Raw genomic sequence first — 25,128 nt, 5'->3', positions numbered from 1 at the left:
CATTTACTTTTGACATCTCGTTTTAATTGCTGTTCATAAAGGAATGTCAGGGGGCTGCAAAGAATTATGGGCAATTTCCTTCATCAAAATGTCTGGAGATGCAGGCTTGATAGAAAGGCTCAATAAGGGCAATGTCAAGCCCTCTGACACTTGCAAATGACTTATATGACACAATCCTGAACCACTGCTCACTTGAGTGAGAACGTATTTAATTGTGTGGGGCCTCAAGGGCAGACTTTGGGACACTTTGTGTCTGACCAACCAGAGAAGATGTTCTTGTACCTTCTACGCTACGGCCAATTATGTGTCACGCTATAAGGACGCAAGCTATTTATGTCATAACCATGACATAACCTTTGACCTATCAGAAGCATTTTTGGTAAATGAGTCTCACGTATTTATGAGAACCTTCTCCGTTTCACAGAGACTACAAAATATGGAAATGAGTTTGACCATTTGAAAGCTAAACAAGACCAGGTTAAAACCTAGTACATGGCTGGACCTAACACACATGATCTGCCTGACCAATGGTGTAACTTCATAACTCGGCTGACCAATGGTGTAACTTCATAACTCGGCCGACCAATGGTGTAATTTCATCACTCAGTCACTCAGTCACTCAGTCACAGACATTCGTGTTGGTAGGGCTGGCCTCGCTGTTGCGGTCCAGCCAAAAATATATAAAACAGACACAGATGCTTCTGAGAAAACAGATTAAATCATGTTTTTTATTAACAGTTGGAATAGTTTTAACAATTACATCAAACTGTGCATTGTTCAACAGTAGTATATTTTAAAATAATTTAAATCTACATCATTAAACCAGTGAACAAAAAAAATATCATAACTCTCTGTTATTAATCACAAGGTCTCAGCACATGACTGAATCCTGTTGTACCTAACAGAGGTGAGTGATATGTTCACATAAATTAACAGCATCCTATCTGTACAAAACTCCTTCTTCGCCAGACTTATAATTCTAAGCCTGGAAGACTTAAACCCATGAAACAGCACATACACCACCATCAGCACAAAGAGAAAACACACTTAAAGAAGAACAAGATGGGGGGAAAATGCGTAAAATAAAGAAACGGACCTCAATATTTTGAGAGGAGATGACACAATCACGTGTTCAATTATGTTTGTTCTTCCTCCTTCCTCTTCTAAATAGTTAGGTAGGTAGTGTCGGAAATATTACAATTTTTGCTTCACAAGACCTCCAGTCTCTGATTTTAAGGCTTCTGTGTCAGAGTGTGTGAAATATAGACATTTGTTCGTAATGAGAGGAAAAGATACAAACGACGATCACACAGAAACCCCCTCCTATGCAGAAGAGTCACCCAGATCGCCCAGGTAACAGCTGGATGACTGCTAATTGAGGATTCTGGCACATCACCCCTTCTATTTTGTGTTGATGTCATTTTGCCTGAAACTAAAAGTGCAATTTAGATAAAGAATGGAGTAGACATTATTATTATTATTATTATTATTATATTATTATTATTATTATTACTATTATTATAAGAATTATACTCAAAACATCAATGAATAACACATCCATCATGTTCTCATAGTTTGGTTGATGGATGTATGAAATAATTAGTTATTTTCATTGAATTAGAATCTGGTGCATACGTACATAGTTGGATTCATCTCGAGTATTTCCTACTATTGATTATGCGAATATTGTTATAGAAGGGCATTAGGTCATGTTGGGATGAATATTTATGGGAGTAAATTCCTGATAGGCTCCTTCTGTCGCACCTCTGAGTGAGGCTCCCTTTACTCTGTAAAATTCCTGCGGGACACAGTGAGTTTTTAAAAATGTCAAATGTATTAAAATGGGAGAACAGGTTGACAGGTGTGTTTCACACATGAAACTGAGTCATACAAGGGTGTCTTCTCATTGGTGAGAATTTTTTTTTTTTTCACTTTCAGTTGCGTAATTTTTTCCCCCTATTGTTTCTGTGTCCTCAGATCCAGCTTTGCTCCCCTGGGATTCTACTGAAATGAGCCTTTAGATTCATCATTTTCTGCAAGTCATTCCAGTTCTTGCAGTTCTTTAGTGATTACTGATGCAGTATGCTTTAGCCAACAGGCAACCTTTTCCCAAAAAATGGAGTCAAGAATTCGTACACTGACCCTCATGGTAATGTGGGAGGCTGGGGGTGCAGATGAAATCAAAGACGTTAGGAAAGTCATAAACCTTCAGACCCGTGAACCCATCATCAGCGCTGAGTCACAGACGGAATGAGCGTATCGCCGAAATGACCGTCAGAAGAGGGCTCGGTTTGAGCGTACAGCTCATTTTGTCACAACGCCGCTTCAGAGCGCGGACGGGTACGTCACCCCGCGCCCGTGCCAGCGCCCTCTGTGGCCGGGCGTGTCACGGTGGTGGCGGGGGGAGGCGACTTCCACCCAACGGCTGCGTAGCTCCACAGGCAAGCTGCTGGCAGCGCCGGCTTTCAGGGAAGAGAACGTGCTGTCCTGCAGCCTCCTGAATTATCACAGGCCGTCAAAGTGCTGGCCTGGGTGTCCAGTTACCACAGGGGTGTCCAACCTTATCCAAAAAAGGTTTGGTTTTAGCCCAGCGCTACAATACCTGATTCTGCTTATCAAGACAGAAGTTGAATCAGGCTTGATTGAAGACCATGACGAAATAATCAGTTGAATCAGGTGTCCTAGGGTTGGGCTAAAGCAAAACCCTGCGTCTACAGGTCGGAGACCCCTGAATTAGACATTCCAAACTATCATTTTTTTGTCCCCTGAAGGGGACATGAGTCTCTGGTCTAAATATCAAGAGCCATATATTCTGCTATGCTGAAACCTACACCACAAAGGATATTAAAAAAAAAGATTTTCACTGAAACACATTTTTGCCATCAAAGACACGTGCAATGTGTAAAAAAATGAAATGAAAGACTTAAAACTAGTCAGCCAGGTCTCAGGGGATATCAGGGCAAACTCTTTGGGGTTGAAATGACCAAAGAAAAAATCACAAAGTAGCAATCTCCGGGTGTAGTATTAAACCCGTGTGCACATTACAGAAATACTGTTGGTAGGTACAGACAAGGATTCTATTTTTAAAAAGGTTGCTTTCATTCCATAATTTCTCTTTTGTTCTCATGCTTAGAAAGTTGCACCTTAACTGCCAGGGCGAATCAGAGAATATATAATTTCTTGTTAAACTTGATTATTTAGGTGATGTGCCATCACATTCTTTCAAATTCAACAGTAATTCAAAGAGAAAATAATCACATGCACATTATCAAGAAATTATGCAAACTGAAATACATTCCAGTGGTACTCGTGTTCAAAAATATCATGAACATGTCATCAACAACCCTATGACATGATTTGGCTTGACTCCATCACAATGGTAGTTGCAACAGCCCCTTACATATTGAAATGTAAAAATTTTACATATTGAGTAAAAATAAGTATATTTCATATATGTAATATGATGTTTTTTTATAATGCACTCGTGTTTTTGGTTTAGGGAAATATAATTCTTCTGGGGGAATTGTTATAGATGAAAAGTTATTTTTTAGTTTATTTGCTCAAGTCTTCTCTCCAGTTCATGCTATTTCTCTCTCCAAATGAAGCAGGAAGTGATCTTTGGGGGAAAAGTACCACGCACCGAACAAAGACCAGTTTTTCCTTAACTGCCAATAACTATTGCAATATGAAAGACGTTGCCGTGGCAGCCCTTCTGTCTATCAAATATGTTTTATATGGCTATGAATACAAGAACGTGGAGGATCAGGCATTACCATGTCCTGGAAAAAATGATTACAAGCTGTGCCTCCCTACAATTCTGCATGTTAATTTGAAAAAAAAAATGTTTTTTGGCACCAGCTTATGAAGGATAATCTGGGGAGTCAGTTTAATAAGAATTAATTTGTGGTCTTTTAAAGCGAACGCTGATTCAACTGTGATTTACTATTTCTTTTTTAAAAAGTGATGTGGGTACTGTACACGGAGATATAAATCTTATTTTATCTTATTTTATCCAAAGGAAAAAGTCAAGTCAGTTAAATTTTGTTAAACTTCAACCACACTTTCAACATAATTGGTCTACTAAATCCTCACATGGGATTTATAAGCAAACGTAGAGAATAAACCGATTGTGTAATATAATGTACCTTTTTTACAACGTGTTTTCTTGGTGTATGTCAAGCACTTTAAAGTTTCTATTACATTCACAAATCGTTTATAAACGAATGAAATTCATGATGCCAATGAGTTCATGTCTGTAGAACATGAGTGGGGTCAACTCCTGTCAGTGTGGGAAAGTTCTAGAAAGTGTGGAAAATAACTATTTCAAACCTGGAACTGAATACAACTACCTAACTATTTCAGAACACACAAACACACACAAACGCACACACGTGTGCACACACACACATCATGACGAGATGTTTTAAATTTGTGCTGGTACAGAACAGTATATTAGAAAAACTAGAAACTTTTTTTTAGATACATTTGTACAGTATGTGTGAAATACGTTTCTAATTTCATTTACTTTGAACTGACAAGTGAACATAGTATTTTAGCTTTTTTTTTTCCTCAGACTACTGTTATATTATTTTATTTTATAGAATTTTAAAATAAAAAATTGAAATAAAAAAAACATTTGTGTGCTGACTTAATTTATCATGCATGTTTTATTTATTTTGAAATTAAATTTATTGTCTTTTGAAATAAGATTTGGTTGTTGGCTCTCTGGCCTGGTAATGCCAGAGGAAATAACAAGCTTATTATTGCTTCATAAATGATAGTTTTTAAATTAAAACACAGGTGTAGAGCACATTGGAATGCCCTTTCAGCTACACTGTACAAAGTGTCAGTTATAAAACCTTCTGATTGCTGTTTACTGGTTTCTTGAAAATTCAAGATTCTATTTTCCAGTAGATCGAAACATTTTATTTTGTTTCGAAATTTGAAAATGTTTTGTGGTCTTGCCACAAATCATCATTCTGGTAGAGTGGTCTGTCATAACGGATATTGTGTATAAATGATAGAATATCCTTATTACAAAACTATAATAGTAATAGAATAGCTTTATTTTCAATGTAATTCAAATTCTTTTATATGTATAATTTATTTTTACATGGTAATACAAGGTGGTACACGATAAACTGTAAAACACTTGTAATCCATGTTGTAACCAACAGAGAAATATTTTATGTTAGATGTTGGAATTTGTAAGAAATTTTCAGATGTTCCTGCATCTTTTCTTCTTTCTTTTTTGACTGTATGTTGGTATAAAGTTGCTCAAATTGGAAATTTTGTACATAGTTACACATATGTCTTATTTCAGTGTTTTTTTTTTATCATAATTTTGCATTCATAGTAAAAAAAAACACATCTCTGATTACCAGTTCTGTATTCTTCACAGTACAATGCAAAGTTGCATCTATAATGAACTACTTTAGTCTGCTGCTACATCGTTAGTCCCTATTTCATGATTTTTCAGTGTTTTTTTTAAGCAAAGTATTTCTTGCAATTACCCAGTAACAACAATCTCATGCTTTTCTAAGTCTTTCTTATTATTTTGTATTAAGCTATATTGTCTGTCATGCTGAATGCTAATGCTACAACACTGCTGTGCTACCAAAGTCCAGTTGCTTACCAGTGTCTCCATTGAATTACTAATCAACACAGCAAAAGACTTTGGCTCAGCTTATCAATAATGTAAAAATGAAAAGAAAAAATAATGACAATAAAGTGCGCATTTAGCCCGTTAAATAGAGCATTTGCTGCAAGTACACTCATTTCAGCTCTTCACCTTTTAGCTTGCAGCTTTAGCTTCATAATCTGATGATTTCCGTCAGATAAGGTCTAGTGTCATTGTTATTGATGTACACAACAGAAAGTTTCACATTGATTCAAACGGGATGGCAAATATTTAGAAAAGTATTTCCGAACTTAACTCTAATACTTCAATATATACCTTTTAGAAGCAGTCGTCTGATGTTTTAGCCCAAAAAGACACCCTTAATTCACAGAACAATGGCACAAGCCACAAAGTAAAGACACTTGCTGGTAAATTGGCACAGTAAACAGAAGAAAAATAATGTGTAATAAATATGAATAAATCTAGGGGGCGAGCCAAGCTTCAAAGACAAAACATTCATGTTTCCTCTTGAGCAGAACTTCAGGTACACAGCAGCGAAAGTGAACGCAGTCCGACCTCCACCCTCCCCCCCCCCCCCACCCCCAGGTTTGAGACGGCGGCCACGGGGTCGTCGGTGAACGGGCGTGGCCGGCATCGCGAGACTAAGGATGCTCTCCCGCCTAGTCCTCGGGCCTGTTGCCGCGGACGCCGGTCATCGCCCCGATATTGCGCGTGCCCTACGGGCGTGGCGTAAATGTCCAGCCAGCGTTCCGGATGGTACGATGTCTGCAACGGACGTCGACCCTCGGGCTACGGCGAGCGTCGTATGAGGGGGCGAAACAAAGGAAGCCGCGAGCCCCGGCCGTACGGCGCGCTCAGAGCACAGCCCAGCCCGACGGGCCGAGTCAGTCGTCAGTCCGAGTTCCCGTCCCCGTGGAAACACCGATCGAAGATCGTCAAATCCTTCTGTGTGCCCGTGCCACTTTGACACAGGACGGCAACACCAGCCCCAGTGCTTACCCAGAGTGGGCTAGCTGACGTCCTAAATGCAGCACTCTGAGATTCGGAGAGAGGGAGGCGGGGCCCCCCCCCGGGAGGGCCGGGGCACGCGATGGGAAAGGGCGGCGGGGGTCTTAGGAGCGGTCGCAGCAGGGCACCACCGTGCTCTCCAGGGACAGCTGGGAGGAGTGGCGAATCAGGGGCGCCATCGTGGGGTCCACCATGGAGGAGGTGGGGAAAAGCTTGTACCAGCCAATCACCATGCTCGACAAATCCAGCTCCTCCAATAGGATGCGAGCCACGCCCATGAAGCACTTGCGATCCATGCGTCCGTAGTTCCCCCAGACAATTACCTGTGGAGGAAAAATAGAGTGAGTCTGATCAGACAGCTGAACAATACAGCTCAGTCAAAAAAAGTAAAATGTCACTCCTGCTTTCTTTCTTTTTTACCAATAATGTTGACCTTCAGTATGAATTAATATCAATTTGATGAAAGGCAGCCTGAAAAGTATCTTTTTCTTGCTGATTTAAACGACAGAAAGCCTGTTGTATGGCAGCCAAACAATTCCTTTCAAAGAAATCTTTAATCCTTCACAGCAGAAATAGTGATGTCATTAAGGAGCCATGGTGCAGCCAAGCTGTTTGTCCACCAATGATAACCTTGCATCTGTTTGTGGTAACAGAAGGAAAGACAAAGTTCCCAAAATGGGCCACGATAAATTGCTTATCTCTGCTTATCTTATAGTTTAAGCTATTATCTCTGTTTATATTCATCCTCCTGAGCATTTAAGGCAGCTTTCACACAGATGTCCTTCCTGCTCTACAGTACCCTTAGAAAAGCTTTTTTTTTTTTTTTTGAGAATATAACATTTGTTATGCCAGTGTGGGGTACATGTTAAAACAATCTTTTCAGATTAATGTTAAGCAGTTAGTTTTTCATCAAATGCCAAATGATAAAAAATGCAGATTTATCTCCCTTCCTCCCTCCCTCCGGCTGAAGAGTCCCAGAAGCTGAAGTGTGCCAGAGATGAAAGATGAGAAGGGCGTGACGGATCCAATTATTCAGCGACAAGACACCGAATTATTCCCATAATTATTCACAGGCGACTGTGTGAAAAAAAAAACAGTAAATTTTACGCGAGGCTATTAGCCTAGCTTCGCTTCTATTAACCCGGCTGCTCTGAATCTTTTATGGGAATCAAAGAGGAGTAAGCCCCCACCCCCCTCCCCTTCTGCATTTCTATATCAGTGGGAATCCTTCCAATAGGGCTTCTACGTTCAGATCTAGCTGGGTACAAAGCGCAACGCAGCAAAAATCCATTTATGACCCGATCTGGTCCAGCTGGCTCCCGACTACAGAGTTGTGTCATTGCAGCGATGAAGATTCTTCCGGAAAGAGACCATAAGCTCTTTTTTGTTGTCATTTTTGTCTTTTTTTTTCTTTTCGTTCCAGCCCTTCTGGGCCCAAATGGTTAGGAATGGCAGGGGAACAAGGTCGCAGAACAGGAACAAGGTCACAGAACAGTAACAAGGTCACTGCGATTTCTTTTTCGAAAAGGAAGCTGCCTGCCGAAGTTTGGGCACTCCAAGCCGATGTGCCAAACGGAAATGCGCTCAACACATAAGCATTATGACCGCTGGCGATCCGGCCTGGTATTCATAATGCCTCTCAGAGTGTGACATGCTTTATGAATGCAACCAGTACAATCTGAATCAGATCGCTTTTGCCCAAAATGGATTAGAGTATGGGCAGGGAATACCTGACCCGAGATCAGCACTCCTAATGTGAAATGCTGTATGAGCGTATATGTTTTATGCTTTAAGCCCTGACCCAGGATCAGTTTGCCTTTCAGATATTAAGATATGAACATGGGGATCATTCAGGCATTTACCAGTCTAGTTGAAATAATAATAATAATAATAATAATAATAATAATCATCATCATCATCATAATAATCATAATAAGGGAAGTAAAATTTCCATTTGAGACATTGTTTCCATGAGATCCTCTAATAATATGGATTCAAAATTATGTGACAATTTATACTCACATCATGCTTTGGAGAAGTTCTGACTGTAAGGATCATGTTGATAAAAAATAAACGAAACTTTTCACAATACTTGTTTTTATTTTTTTTCTATGCAACTTTTGCAGTTTCTCTGCTGTGAGATCCAAATGATAAGGTACAGTATGATAAAACATTACATTTTTAATTATCAGTTTTCTCAAATTACTGTAAATCGATATTCATCCTGTCTGACATCCAGGAGATCTTTCATGACTTTTAAGGGGGTTAAGGAAATTGTTTGCTTTTTCCGACATTGACTCAAATGGAATTGTCTCAAATTTTCACTTACTGCCCTGTTCAGGTATAAACATAAATACGATCAATCGATTAATGCACTGGTTGATCGATTGATTGGTTGATTGAAGCCAGCATACCTGAACAACCTTCCCTTGAGGGCTCTCCGAGAATAGCAGGACCTGGTTGTAAAGTGGATCCAAGGCCTTCCTCGCAGACTTGGTCTTCTTTTTGGCAATGCAGACACCATTTTCAAGTAGGTACACTTTTATATAAGCAGCTGGCAATGAGAGAAAGACATGAATGACTCAACAATGTGTGAGGCTCTTTGAGGCTCAAGTGAGACTTATCTTAGGGGACATGAGTCACTGGTATTAAACCCAATAACCAAATGTAAAAAAAAAACTATATTTCTGAAACTATTGTCACTGCAATGACGCTTGTATTATGTCAAAAAATACTCAGGAGGTAATAAAAACATACCCTTTCATAGCCTGGGCTTTATCGTACAATAACATGTTTTTCATCAATCATTAGTTGTGTTATTAGGTTTGCACGTGCTAAAAGGTTTTACATGTGCTAAAAGTCTTCAAGGAAATCAGTCCCAAAGTGGTTCTTTTACCTATGGACAATCAACATGTGCATGTGAATGTTAGCATCTATGCATAACTGAATGCCATGTTTCAGGGGGTCATGCAGTTGGACTAGATTTTGAAGAAAATATTTTCATATTCAGCATAATTAATCCCATTGTACTTACTTTGGGATTTTGCTAAAGTTTTATTGGCCTTAACAGGATTACTAAAATCTGTGTGGCTGTGTATAACTCTCCAGATTCCATTAATTTGGGCTCAAATTTCAAACGAGCAATATTCATAGGTAAACACTGCCATTTTGTGTTTGGTGTTTTCTGTTCTGTCCACAGACCAGCCATTTCAGTGCATTTAATTTATGGTGATGCATATGGCATCCCACATCAACCAGTGGTATCTCATGTGAAATACAGTACACAACAGATGACCGTGCAATAGATGTTTAAAGTATCAGGCTCTATTTTTTTCTTAGCGCAAGGATGCAAAGTAGCAAGGGATGTGTGTTACTAACTTCTGGGAAGTGTTCTCTTGTGACATCGGAATAACCAGAGATGTCCATCTTATTTAAAGTGACAGCACCATGGAAAGTCTGACGCACTTTCCGTGTCGTGTTTCAGAGCTCTCCCCAGTCTGCTTGCCCAAAACTGAGTGGCGCAAGGATACAAAAGAGCCATCCGAGCAATTGTCTATTTTTAGTTTATTTTAAAACATTCATTTGTGTGAGTGTAAATACTGCAGCCCTGTAACTGTGAACTACCTTTGTGTTACATATCCGTGCCTTTTAAACAGAAACCATAGCAATTACTTAAGGCAGTGCAATTTATTCTGACCTTTGTGCCACAAGTTTGGGTGGTAAAAATAGAACCGTTGGTATCCCACAGTACTGTCCTCACAGGAAAGGTATTGCCGGATTACCTGGAGGACCCTTGGATCCAGGTCTCATGGTGAGCCCTCTGGCTTGGATGATCTCCACCTCCAGTTTTCCATTCCTCTCCATCAGTCCAATCTCCACATCGCCTAAACGAAGAGAAACCATCTGTAACCCCGGCCCGAATTCTATCAGCTCAAGAGTTATTTTCTTTTTTGTTGTTTTCTAAGACAGCTTGGGGAGTTCAAATCACAAACTCCCCAAAACTGTGAAAGATACTTGAAGAATAAAAAACAATATATTCACTTTATTTTTCAGGAGGGGACTTACACTTGATTTTTTTTTGCGAGCACAAGGAATAAGACCAAATGATACAACAAGACATATTGTGAACCCTTCAGTCTCCCTAGCGGTCTCCTAAGTAGATCTTTATTTATAGAGAATGCAGAGAAACTGTAACATTCTTCCTGTTAGTACGTGCTAGGGCTAGCCAGCTACAGTGCTGGACACAGACAAAATACTGAGGACTGGCACAGGGCATTGCTGGTACACCATGTTTATTCATAGCACTAAGGCTAACGCGTATGCGAGTAGATGTGCAACCACACACACATGCTGAGTATTACTGTGGTTAATGAGGACCTATGTACACACGCGGCCAGCCTCTCTAGGACCCTGTACACACAGAGCTTTCTTAAAACGTTTTGAGAGTACTCTAGAATGTGTGGCCAGTAAAACAATTGTAGCCTGTGCGTAGACACGCACCAGTAGGAACCGTTCGCTAGCTACACAATAGCACAACAGTCATGGTTTTCACCAAGTCCCAGGTTCCTACGTTGATATTTTGGAGGTGACTGTCTGTCAGCCTTGGCAGAAATCATCTGGCTGTCAATGAGCACTGAAGACGTGTCAGGCTTCAAAGGCCGCTGCAGAGCAGGAGTGGCGAGGAAACCCTTTTTAACTTACATCAAGAACAGCCTTTGAAGCCTTTGAAGCCTGACACGTCTTCGGTTGCATTACCAACACATTCTAGAATGCTCCCAAAATGTTTTTAGGAAGCTCCCCATGTACAGGGTCAATGTGTTTTTGCCACAACAATTCTGTAAATGTTTTGAGGCGTACACATGTATAATTAAATTCTGTTTACCACAACTGTTGTGCAGGGTCTACTTTGTCCATTAACACCCCCGCCCCCCCTTAACATTCTGGAAAGATTGCTATTATGAAATCACAATGATCAGAGATACCCCTCTCATTTAAAGCAACAGTACCACAGAAATAGACTAATGGACTCACCCATGGAAGTTGTTGCTAGAGTCTGCCGGCCCACAAACTGAGCTGGGCCCATCCCATCCAGGAAGTCACTGAATTGGGCATCTGTGGACAGGCACATCCTACTGTAGGTCAGACTGATTGAGAAAAGGGGGGGGGGGAGCAGAAAGAGAGACAGAGATCATTACAATTGCATCCCCATGTTTATGGTAGGAGTTGCAGATGGTTTATATTTTATGAGGCCTATGAATTCTCATAGCCATTCGTTCATTAAAAAAAAAATTCGGAAGTTAATTTTCAGCCTTCAAGAGAACGAGCGTTCTGGGAAGGTTATCAGTCAGGTTTTTGACAGCTCCATACAGTTTAACTGCTACTACCTCTGCTACCAATTTTAACACGGTTCAATTTTTTATTAGAGCCTGATCATGACTGCACTCAAAGTGTGAGAGGCTATAGTGTCCTGGTTTGGACAGTTGCGCAATTCTAAAAGCTTTCAATAAATCTCCTCCAACGTGGGGGGGGGGGGGGGGGGTTGAGGGCGGGGTTTTGGGAGTTGTTTCGTGCCCTTTGGCCCTCTGGGATAGAAACGAAGAGTGGCTCTCTGGCAAGCAGCCGTGGATGGTGGGTCCTAAACCCTAGGAATGATGGGAATTAATGGATGTGTGATTTTTGGCAGTGACAAGGCAAACAGAATGCAGCATTCAAAAAAGGGGGGTGGGGGTGGGGGGGGGCTACGCGCCTGCAAGGGCCAGGCTCTCCTGGGCTATACAGTAAAGATGTTTTTAGATGTTAGTACTTGGTATTTTATGTTTTTATTTTATCAGACATTCTTGTAAAAACCTACAGATCTTTGAAAATGTGAATTGATAGTCATCATTACGCAGAATAACATCCAATGTAATGTGCGTTTTTGCCTGCAAATCCCAACAAAAAATAATCCCTGTACATCCAGTAGCAGGTGCTAATTCAGGCAAGAGCTAGGAACTGAGCTCTCCTATAATAATTATAGCAATACATTACAAGATTATAGACAAATATGTAGTGCAGGTCAGCATTGGAGTAATATTAGGAGTAATATTATAACCCGTATTATAAATCTGAAAAACAATATCAGACCTCAAGTGTGTAACACGAGGTTGGGGGACAATAAGGGGGACAATGGGGGATGATTGCTCTATTTCACTGCCAAACAATGATGAACTTATGTCACATAGCCCGATGTGTATCCACACAAGAGCTCCGTCTGTAACCATTTGCATTGATAAGATTGTTAAGAACAAGGCTGTGTTCATTATGTTAGATATGGCTCTGCGGTGTTCAGGGCTGTATGCCTGTATTTTCCATGTTTGACGCGTATGCGAATGCTCAGTGCAGAGTTCAGACAGCAAGCTACTGTATGTACACGATGCTCGTGGGGGGAGGAGTATCCATAGAACATGGCAACCCTTCCTGTGTTCTGTGACTGTCCTTCTCCATGCTTATTTATATCCTGGTCTCCTCTCTCCACCCGCCTAGACCCAACCTGCCCTCATTGCTTATTGCAGGGGTGTCGAAGGAGCACAATTAATTTCCCTTTCCAGTTCTGACCTCAATTTATAAATAAAATATTCATTTTTTTCTTCTTTTTTTGTGCCTGGTCTATTTTTAAACGACTGTTGGGATGGCCCTAGCCAGATGCTGTTCATTTTTTGGGGAGGGCAGGATCTCGGGTGACACCCCACCCCCCCCCCCCCCCTTCTCATCGCTGCTGTGCCATCTCTCTGTCCCACGTCTCACACTGGCCTCTAAAATTCAGCCTCTCCATTTCCAGCCTCTTTAATCTGGGATTAATGAGCACAGCGACAAAATAATAATAATAATAATAATACATTTAAACTCCAACCAACAATTCTGACAGTATAATTCCAACGTGCCACTGCATAATCTCTTAGTCTGCATGCATTGCAATTAAAAAAGAAAATATATCATGCAGAGAGGTAAATTTTTTTACTGCATAATTACACGGCATAATGTATGCACTCAAGAATTCTTCAGAATTCTTTTATATCCTTGTAAAACTCAAGGTTTTACAAGGATAAACCCCAAGGTTTTACAAGCAAGTGTTCAGACGGTCAGATTATAAAACAAAACCATGATGCTTGTTGCAATATAAATTTATCATATTCATAGCAATGGTGTAATGATTTTAATTCTAATATATTTCATTTTGGGTTCTCAAGCCAGTATATAAATTGAAACACAACGTAAAACATATAGATTAAATAAAACTTTATCACTTGCAAAAACAAAAACTAAACAAAAAAACACCCAGCATGATAAAGGCTCTGATTTTAGGTAATGTAATTATACGTGTCTATAACCTTTGCTTAAATGCATTAACAAAACATTCATTTTTGATCATACACTTTTCATTCATATTGTCTTGCAAGTAACAGAAATGCATTTTTTGTTTCCAAATTTGTCCATTACTCAATACAGCACATATGCTCCTGTTAAACTCCTTTGAATCTTCTAGTCAATAGGAGCTTTAGGCTGTTACGTTCACTTGCTCTGTGAGTCTGTGTGCTTGTCTCAATCCTGTAGGTGGAGCTGATTGGGGCTCGATTGCTTGACGATGCGCACCTGTGTCCACCTAAGTCAACTGGATAAAGCCTGAAGACCCCTCAGTTGAAAGGGCTTTTTTTTTTGAGAGATTCTGTTGGGAAGAGACATTCCTATTTGACCCAGACTCCTTTTTAACACTCCCTTTACGTTTGTGTTACAATTTTGTGGCATTTGTTGTCTTGCGGTCTGTTGTTGTGCCCGGTTATTGGAACTCGGGATGGCTTTTGGGACGTAACAGGGCTCCCTTTGTACACAATTAAGGATTCACTGAATAGTTTTTCTTAAAAAATATATATATATTTGGGGAAATGAGTTGAAACAACTTGTTTATTTCTAGGAAAAAAGGGTAATCTCAGCATACAGTGCTAGCAGTCAGGTTAGTATATGTATGTTCCAGACCTGGTTCAAATATGTATTTGTTTGTGTAAATCCCGCCTTCTGGTCACATTGGCAGGCTCAATTACACAAGGCAAGATCAACAGAGCACAGAAAATAGTATTTGAATCCAAAACAAATACATATTTGACCCAGGTCTGGTATGTTCACATGTAGCGATTCCAGGCACAACCTGACAGAGCAAGAAAGCGCATTACAAAGGCAGTCTACTCTGTGCTCCTTTAATCTCTCCTTGACCTCCTTCCCATTCTGGCCTGGAAGCAGTGCTCTGGAGGGAGGCAGACTGGCTAGCTCCTCCGCACGCTCCAACCCCAAACACCCCTCCTCTGGCATCCAAAAACAGTGCTTCCCAAAAGAACATTCAGACTAAGTCTGGCCATGATAGGGCTTGTACACATTTCTCCAGGCCATTTATATACAGTCGCATTGCTAGTTCTGCATTCATGAGGTTCCTGACCCACGGTATAATTAAATATCTTCCCTTGGTCGGAAACACGCTCCGTTCGTAAATTTCCTGTAATCCGCGTTCGGCGAGGTCGTTGTACCCGTACTGCGGTAATTTTGCTGTTGGGACAGGTGCAAGGTTACCCAATGGCACACTGGAAGGGCTCGGCCTCCTTTGATTGATTTGGCTTCGGAGTGCGGCTCTGCCACACATTTATAACGCGGTCCGAGGGCAGAGAGAACGTTCCACAGCGCTATTAAAAGCCCTGACGTTCTGCAATGATAAGAGGGTAATGGCAGATACAGGCAAATTAATTATTGTCTTTATAAATAGATTCATAGGGAAGTAGAGGACACCGGACATGACCAGCAAGTGCCGATGCAGGCATGGCTTTTGAACAGATGGCACCCCTGGCGGCCACTTACATCACCTATGCGGAACCAGCCCTGCGCCAATGTTCCATTTGTGTGACACACATAAAATTACGTATGTATAAGACTTGTTAACTTTATTACATTTCCATGCAGTCTATGTCCCTCTCTATAACAGTGAGAGTTGATGGGAGTGCTATCATGTTTTAGAGGTTAAGTAATAATGAAAAACAACAAAACCCCCCACAAAGAGAGTATCTAATATGTAGTTTTGGATCTTTAGGGCCGGTATATTTTTGTCCTTTCTGAGGAAATTACTATTGGAGGATTTTACATTTTTTGCATGTCAATTCATGCAATTCATGCCATTGAGACCAAAAGTGTCAATACATTTTTTACTTTTTATATAAATGATATGAATAGAAATGACAGTACATTCCACAGTTCAAGTAATAGTAAATTTTGTCCACAAATAAGCCACTGTTGTGAGCAATGACAACTCCGAAAAAATTCTGTGTATATTCAGAGAGTAATTCTTTTCATCCTGATTGGCTAAATGTATTCCTCATTATCTAAAACAACATGCCATGTCACAGTTTAACTGGTCCTGAAATGTCTAGATAAAGAGAACACCTGGGCTGATGGGTAATGTAGACTGGCAGCCAAAGCTAAATATTTAAAAAATATATTTTAAAACCTTTCATTTCAGTATGTATACATCTAATAAATATAAACCCAGATAACTAGCTACATAGTTCTGTGTCCTATATGGCAGTATTATATTATTGTTATGGACAATAGGTAACCATTTTCATGATGCTGGCAATCATGATCTGTACACTGTATTCTTTACCCCTCCTTACTTCCAAACAAAGATTATTTGGAGTTCTGAAATGTAATTTCATTTAAAGTTATTTTTATTAAATGGTATTTTGACAATAAGCTCAACATGCATCAGTTTCATATTGGAATCATAGACTGGGGTCACCTTCTTCTTCTTCTTTCTTCTTCTTCTCAATAAGAACAAAGCTAATAAACAATAATCCACCCAGTGGTAAGTAGAACATTCATTTGTTTATATGGCTTCACGACTTATTGTAATTTTTGTTGTGATTCCCTATGGCCTACATCTGTCTCTCCTTCTGCTTCATTATATCGAACACTTTAGACATTCCAAAATCACCATTTAAGCATGGTGCAGACATACCCCTATCTAATTTCAATAAAGTTTTTAAATGTCTGTGCAAACCTGTTTTTAATGTAATGATTCGGCAAACCTGTAACATTACAGAAGCTGGGTGAGATGTTATTGGTTGTGCTGCTACCAGTGCCATATTCAATTCAGATCCATGCTTCCTCCCTCAGTCTGTATTTCTGAAGTTATGCAACTGCTACGTATGAATAAAACATCCAAGCACAACCACTTTACTCTTACAAGTGCAATTATGAATAAAACCACAAAAGTAATTGAACCTGTCCAATTTTGAAAAAATAATTACAATGATAATTTCTCCTGAGTGTCCAAGTACAGGACGAATCCCGCTCATAAATGTATACATGATCGCAAGCTCCAGCTGTACTGAAAGCTTTGCACGATGCCTTTGATCGCGTAGATCGTCGCTAATTAATTTGGCGACCTCTCCCAGTTAGCAGCGTGAGCGACATTTATGCAGAAGCAGAGACTGCAGAGGGAGCAGCAGCAGGGATAGCGGCTCCTCCCACGGAAGATTAGCCCCTTTGATTATTCATTCATAAGGAGATTAGGGCAATAACGCGAGAAAAAAACAAACCGCTGGTAATGAGATCCGGCATCAGCCAATAAGAACGCCCCTTCCCCCCCAGAAGCTATGGAAACGATGAAAACATCTAATGGCCCCTGGAATTAATGTCACTGGGGATGATCTACCGATCAAGTTGTTTTCCAGTTTAAATTCCGTTGGGGGAAAGCTGTTTGCAGATTTCACGGATACCATGGCTGTGGATGCACTCCTGCTATCCATACAGACTGTTGTGATGGGAAAGCACCTATTTCATCTTTGTGTAAAAGGATAGCGTCGTGTAAAAATGGATGCTATGTAAAACAGTGGTTCCCAAACTCTGCTCCTGGACCTGTGCCAATAGGTATAGTCCAGTATGTTTTCACTGCAACCATAATGTGGCACTCCTGGTTCTGCTAATTAGCAGCTCACTGAGACCAACGAGTCGTGTAATTTGCTGTGGATAAGGGGGTTATATTATAAATTCCAGTGACGTAATCTGCAGTCCAACAGAGGCTCTTCCCTTTCCTGTCTGCATGACACAACAGGAAGTCACCTGAGCGGTATGTCAGAGCGCTGGGGACCTGCACACCCACGGGGCTGGTGCAATTCAGCCCCAGCCGGGCCTGCAGTCTGGCGGCGACTGCGCTGCCAGTGGGGGGGGGCGATCAAATAGCTGTGTGTTTATACCGTACGCTGCTGTGTGCTTTATCCGTTCCTCACTGCAAACGCCTTTAACGACCTTTACACTGGGGTAGGTACAGTGCCTTTGACTCTGATATAAGCGATGGTGCTGTGCCTTTAACACTGATATCAGCAATGCTGCTGTACCTTTAACACTGATATCAGCAATGCTGCTGTGCCTTTAACACTGATATCAGCAATAGTGCTGTGCCTTTAACACTGATATCAGCAATGCTGCTGTGCCTTTAACACTGATATCAGCAATGGTGCTGTGCCTTTAACACTGATATCAGCAATGCTGCTGTGCCTTTAACACTGATATCAGCAATAGTGCTGTACTTTTAACACTGATATAAGCAGTGATGCTGTTCAGTTTAACCCCACGGGGGGGTGTCTGCACTTTTGCCTGGCTAGCAATCCCAACAAGCAAATATGCAATATCAAAACTATGAAATCTGTTAGTGACTAAACAACTGTTTGTGATTATATACATTTGGATTCTTGTGTGAACATAATAATACAGACATAATACAGTAGCCGAGAAACACTTCCGGTTAAAAAATTCACTTGCATATAGCCAAAACAGACATTTGGCAATATCTCCGGAAACATTTATTTAACTCTCCCGTCATTCATTGGAGACAAAGAGGTGGTAATTCTGCATGTTTAACCTGAAATATGTCGTTCAAGCCTGATGCATCTATCTAAAAAGTGCATGTTACATTTTACCCCATGCTAGGTTTTGCCCCACTCTCCCCTACTGCTAATAAATGCAAGGCTTTGTGAGAGCCAAACATCCAGGCCTTGGAGGTGGCCATGGGTCAGTGAGCGTACACAACATTGCGCAAGGACCTAGATTCATCATCTCTTTATGTCACCCATCTTAGCCCTGAGCAGTGTGCTCACCGATGAGCTGGCGTCACGGTTGACCCGGGACGAGACTGCTCGTGTTGCCACCAATGCAACGTGCACCAACAACACTCTTAAAGCGATAGTGGACCAAGAAACTATCTGGATAACCAACCAGCCATCACTAGAAATGACTTCATTAGAAACCAATCAGAAAAATGTAAAACCATGCTAGTTAAGTATTAGCACTTGGCTAAAAAAGCACTTGATTGTCATTAATCTAGCTAGCTTGGTTATCTAGCTTTCCTAGAGCAATTAGTATATGGTTATATTAGTAAGTGCATATACAATCCAATTTAGATTATCTACTGTATGACCAGCAACTGTTGATCACACATTGACAACTCTATACAACTTTCCCAGTTGTTAATAAGTGTACAGTGTCGGCAAAACAAGTAGGTTTTGCCAGATACTAGGTTTTCGACCGTAATATCTGGTTTTCAAATCATTTGTAGAAGTCTGGTCAGTGGTCCCAACTGGCAACATGTAATGTCTGGTCTGAGTAATTGATTGAAAAAAATGTTCTGTTAGTTTGTAATCAGTTCTCGTCTGTACCACCCCCCCGTCCCATAGCAACCCCCACATAAGGTTCCAACAGTGGTATCAAACGCCTTCCTGGTCTGTTATTGGTCCCAACGGTGCACCGTGCATCACATCACCGCCCTGCCATTGGTCCTGACAGCTCCTCACCCTCATTCGCCATTAAACGTCCAGCTGTGCGTGTTGTCCGGTTTTGACAAATTTCTAAATCTGGCAACCCTAAAAGCAAGTGACCATTTTGAACTACTTCAACAGTTGCAGTGCGTTCGTCTTCGCCGAATGTGCGATGCTAACAGTGACAGAGGCTTCTTCGTTAGCACGTTAGCGGCACGTGAAACAGAGCTGTAGCCGTTAGCAGGGGGTACTCACTTCCCCTCCGAGCCGTAGCTGTTCATGCTGTCCTCGATGGACTCGTGGCTGGCCTGGCGGATGGTCCTGCTCGGCATCTCCACCGCCAGGCCCGTCTCGGTGCTGCGCTGGATCGTTCCCTTCAGCCGCCGGCCCTCCGAGTCTGCGGGACAAGGGCAAAGTCAAGGTCAGACCGGGCAAGGTGAACCGCCAAGCTGAAGCGAAGGTGTGATTTCCCCTGATCGGTCAGGAAGTACCGGATTTTCACAGGTTATACGACTCTGGGGCCCACACATATTTAGTGGGCATTCTTGCTATTGTTGGTTTGAGAGTGTAAAAACTCTTGGTATGTGTGTGTGTGTGTGTGTGTGTGTTTATCGCATATCCAAGTCAAATGAGGTGTTAATAAAATACCTCTGAAATAAATGTTCCTATAAAACAATCAAACCAGTAGAATTATAGGCCGCTTTGCAGGTGGTACAGTGGTATAAACTGTACAAAAGAGAGAGGGGAGAAACCTGTACTGCATATGAAATGCACGCACATGCAAACACATGGAGTATTTCAGATATACATACAGTAAACTCTGGCCCTCCCCTCCCCTCCCCTGCCTGAAATGATAAGCGCTCGCCCCTGCCAGATTGTGGAGGGCTCCGGGTTTTTCTCAGCGCAGTTATTCGGCTAATTCACTAATTCCGCTTTGTGAAACAGGGCCCTGGTCTGCCAGGTAATCTGCTGCACCCTGCGCCGGTCTTGTGCACCGAAGTGGATGCAAACCGGGTCCAGCGTGTCAGCAGCCACAGAATCTGAACAGCTATTTAAAGATATCACCCGTTTATCGTCATTTCATTTTTATTTCATATTATTTCAAGATATATACCTCTTTCAGATATGAGTAAACCTCCGATAATTTTCTTGCTTGTTTTCTGACTCACAGCCACTGGAACTGAACAGGTATTTAATAACAGATCGACCGTGCTCTGAGTGATGTCATGCTTTTTCAGATATCAATAAACCTCGCGATGCTCTCGCCGGGTGGTCTAACTCAATACTCCAATAGGCAGCAGGCCTTGACATGGTCCATCTATCTTATGGTAACTGGACTGATTATGTGTGCTCGTTCTGCAATGTCCAATGTCTCTGATGCAATTCGGTAGAAATGATGCTATCAACAGAATTCAAATTTACAAAGCTGTACGTGACTTGCAAAATATATTTTAAAAAAATATGTAAAATATGTAAACATTTTTAAATAATGTTTAGAAAGGTCATTCTCTTGCATCTGTCACAATATAATTATCTGTAATCTGATATCCAGGGGTGTAGTGTCCATCGTTTGCCCATGGAGACTTCCAACACCTTTGAGGAGCCATACTCAATGTCTCCAGCAGGGGGAGTAAGAATTTTGGGATCCACGTTTACAAAATCTGAGCGTGATCAGATTACTTAATGGAGAATCAAGTTTCCGGATATCCAGGATGCTTTTAACCAAAGATAACAAAACATGACCTTGTTTCAAATCTCCACTAGCAAACTCAAAAAATAATAAAATGTTTAAAAGGTTTTTTTTTTTTTTCAATGAAAATCCCCAGTCATTCAGCAATTAAGTGAAAGGCCTGGTTTCCGGTTCCCACAATCAGGATTATGATTTTCAAGGCAAAACTAATGCAGAAAACATCGGCATTAATCAGTTTCAGAGACAACATGGACATAATATCAGAAGGACCGATAATGTCAAGTTGTTGCCATGGGAGACCGTTCAATGAAATTCAGGGAGCGGTGCTGTCTGTGGCTTTAAAATGGCTGCCAGCCAGCCAGTGTGGAGGGCGTTGGGCCATAGGAGATGATGTGTTGGGATAATACCTGCTAGAGAGAGTTTCACTGTGACACAGATCCAAACTGAGCACTTACGGCAACAGTTCAGTATGATAATTAGAGAACCAAAACAGGCTTGATTCTCAGGTAGGACACTGCTGTTGTACCCTTGAGCAAGGTACTTAACGTGAATTGCCTCAGTAAATATCCAGCTGTATAAATGAATGCTATGTTAAAAAGTTGTATAAATATAAGGATGAGCGCATCTGCTACGTGTCTGCAATGTAATGCAATGCTTTACAAATGCTAGGGAGGAGCATTCACACAGTCACCAGGAACTGTGGTTGCTTCCCATTGAAAATCCTAAACTTTGGCTCCCAGGCAATTTCATATGCGTGTCAAACACATATTAGCCATCTGTGCTTGCCCTGACATTATTATATTTTCATATCATCAATGAGATTTTTTTAAATGAAAGGGCGGTGGTATGAATGTCCCCCAGCCCCTGGGTGATGCTGCACGGCAGGCAGAATCGTTCCTCTGCTCCCTTTGAACCAGCGTGGAGCTGCATTATGCAGCTGTACTGAGAAAATGATTAATGAATCACTGCGTGACACTGCACACTCAATGCGCTGTTCACAATTCTGGTTCCCAACTGTACAATGCATTTAATAACAAGCTCAATAGCTGCGATCACACACGCATCCATGTGTGCATGCATCCACGCACACACCCTCACGCAAACACGTGACCTCTCCTTTGGCTCATGACCAACCTTTCCACAAAATCTTGTGCAAATCTGTGAATCCATTCCTTTTTGTGATAGGCCACGCCCCCTCTTGGTCAATCGGCCTTGAAAGTTACTCAGCTCTACCTTCGGTCATGACCAACGTCCATGCCAAATCTCAGCCTCCTGGGGCGAAAACTGTGGCCGCTACGGGGTGGGACACTTTTTGTGGACCAACCGACCAACCAACCGACCAACTGATAGACAGAGCTATAGAGCTGCGGTCGCAGCTAAAAAGAGTTTCAGTACAGCACCAGTTTTGTATAATCTAGCCTGCCCTAATAATGCTAAACATCTATTCACACGGCTCCTTCTTGACTTCACAGTCAGCTCTCTGATCTTATACACACACACGCGTTGTTGGGCGTTTTGCTTATGTTTTTTTTTTTTAAAGGTAAATAAAGCGAATTACAATAATCTATGAACGCTGGAAAAACATATCATTTCATCCAAGAGTACCGTCTGGAGAGAATCTAGCCTGGTCTTGATTTCCATTTCTCCTACATGAACTGGCAAGCTGTTCCATCTGTTAACAGCTCATGGGTAAAAAAAAAACTATATATATATAGTATCTAACTATTGTAAATGTAACTAATTTCTACCTTCTGCCCTAAATCTGCTGACCCAACCTGACCTGAAATATCTTTTGTAATCCTTGTTATTAATCCTGTTAGGTTTTTTTTTTTTTACTGAGGTTTTTTTTTTTTTTTTTAAAAAAACCTCAGTAAAAATCCTCCCCCAATCCAGTTTCATTTGGCTAAGCCTGAAGAGATTAAGGCCCAATTTCAAATGGCTTGTCTGCATTTTTTATGCTTGAGTATTTTTTTTTTTCTTACTCATAAACATGGACTCAATATAATTTTTATCATTCCGGGTGTCCACTGACCTTGGTCTCAGTATAATTCAATGGCATTTTATAAATCAGTAGCAAATAGCTGCTTATATCAACAGTTTGAAATAAGCAAAAGAACGGAATGAAGATAGCTTCTGTAGTTAATAAGAACATGACAACACACAAACCTGCATCATCACCTTTGGCGCTGAGGATGCGCTTGTTACTTTTGAGTTTGTTCAGAAATAACACAGGCTCTGTGCCCGGGCCAAACTGTAAAGCATGAAAGATCTTTTTATGTCTTATTCCCAACATATTGAACCAGTTTGCTAAATTAGACGCAAGCACAAGCAGAAGTAGGACTCATTAAAAAAGTCTCCAGAGAATAGATAAAAATGTCCCAAGCGCGCAGCACCTTCATTAATACTGCCCGGATTCATTCATCACGATGACAGTGACAAATATGAAGCAATACAGAATATAATTAAAAAGGTTGGCACAATTCCCAAATTACCCTATGTAACATGGCTCAATGCTTTGTTACAGAAGGATATTTCTGTACGTCGATCAAAAAAGGCTGCTGCTAGGCTAGCAGGAACACTGCAAATAAAGTCAATTTTTTACTCTTGTAATGAGGCTTAAAATCTTTTTTTCTCTCAAGCAGAACATATTAGCTTGTTTTAAGTTTACTGTTTGCTTGAAATTTTCTTATCCCATTGGCAAATCTTAAAATAAGTCAAACTGTCTCACCTCATTGACAATATTTTTGTACTCTTTAGCTGAACAGTAATGGAAATAAGATTTTACATCTAAATACACGACTAAAATACTTGTTAAGACTGATTTATTTTTGGTTTTTGCAGTGAACTGATGACTCTAATGACAATGTTACTTTACTGCACAGTGCAAGACCCATTATATGTGGAGTAATTACATACACTTCATTGACAGCTGTACTGCAATAGAAAATCCTCTCCTATGGGGAGAAACCAGACCCAATAAAATTTACTCATTCATGTCAATGATGAACACAACGGAAAAATCTTAAGACACCTCATTCATGTCAATGATGAACACGGCAGCAAAATCTTAACACATCATTCATGTTGCAAATGCATACATTTTAAATTGAATTTGACCATTCATCTAGCATGTCAGCAGAATTTATACAGAACACAACATGTATTATGCCAGAGCACTTGTATGTTCCACCATTATTAAAAATAAACAAGATAAAGGTGATGCTAGAAAAAAAAGAAATCTGGGCTTGAATGGTTTGTCTATGGGGAAATGCATCTATTGGGCATGAAGAGTGACGCACACTGCAAATACAGGTCATAGAAAAAGCCAAGAGCCTTCACAACACAACTGACAGCTCAGTGATGCAGTTGAATTCAGATGGACACTCCATATTGGAAAATGCATGACTGGTTGTAGTTTGAAGAGTGACGTTTCAGAGCATTTGTTTCTAGACTGGAAAACTGCCTTATAATAATAAATTATAAAATATATAATGTCATAAGCCCTGTTACAACCAAAACATTTTGTAGCTTCCAAACAATGCCAAAAGATTTGTCAGGCATGACCTTGCAATAATAATAATAATAATTGTTACACTGATGCAGTGATACAGTACTCAAAGATGTGTAGTAACTAAACAGGTTCCTGGTCATTGCAATAGTTTGCCATCCACATATGGTAAAACTGCAGCATTTGCAGCTTGATTTGTGTGTGAAAGGGTGTCATCCAGACGTTTAATAGCTTTATTCTAGCGGCTTAGCAATGCAAGCATTTTTCCATTTATTATGCTGAGGCGAAAACAGGAAATCCAATAAGCGTGATTCCAAACAGTACCAATCACACTTGTTGCTTGCGTGTTATGTTATTTTATTAAAATGAAAAGACAACAAGGCAATTGCCGAGGGTGTTATTGATCTGTAAGTGAGCAGCCCGTGGTCTGGCCACTCCTGAGAATTGACCGATT

General features: G+C 40.7%; 1 protein-coding gene across 1 annotated transcript in view; it reads right to left on the bottom strand.

Moving 5' to 3' along the window:
• Window positions 1–702: 702 nt before the first annotated feature.
• The window catches only part of rims4 (regulating synaptic membrane exocytosis 4), a 36,633-nt gene continuing 12,207 nt past the window's right edge, over window positions 703–25,128 (bottom strand). The window contains exons 2-6 of the mRNA XM_035389638.1: window positions 19,732–19,873; window positions 11,681–11,793; window positions 10,432–10,533; window positions 9,064–9,203; window positions 703–6,972 (exon numbers count right to left, since the gene is read on the bottom strand). Of these exons, the coding sequence (XP_035245529.1) occupies window positions 6,754–6,972; window positions 9,064–9,203; window positions 10,432–10,533; window positions 11,681–11,793; window positions 19,732–19,873 (716 nt within the window). The 3' untranslated portion in view covers window positions 703–6,753. The remainder of the gene's footprint in view (window positions 6,973–9,063; window positions 9,204–10,431; window positions 10,534–11,680; window positions 11,794–19,731; window positions 19,874–25,128) is intronic.

This window comes from Anguilla anguilla, chromosome 13, assembly GCF_013347855.1.
Source record: "Anguilla anguilla isolate fAngAng1 chromosome 13, fAngAng1.pri, whole genome shotgun sequence".
NCBI classification, from domain to species: domain Eukaryota; kingdom Metazoa; phylum Chordata; class Actinopteri; order Anguilliformes; family Anguillidae; genus Anguilla; species Anguilla anguilla.
The sequence above is the reverse complement of the archived record's forward strand: the minus strand, read 5'-3'. Positions and strand labels throughout refer to the sequence as shown.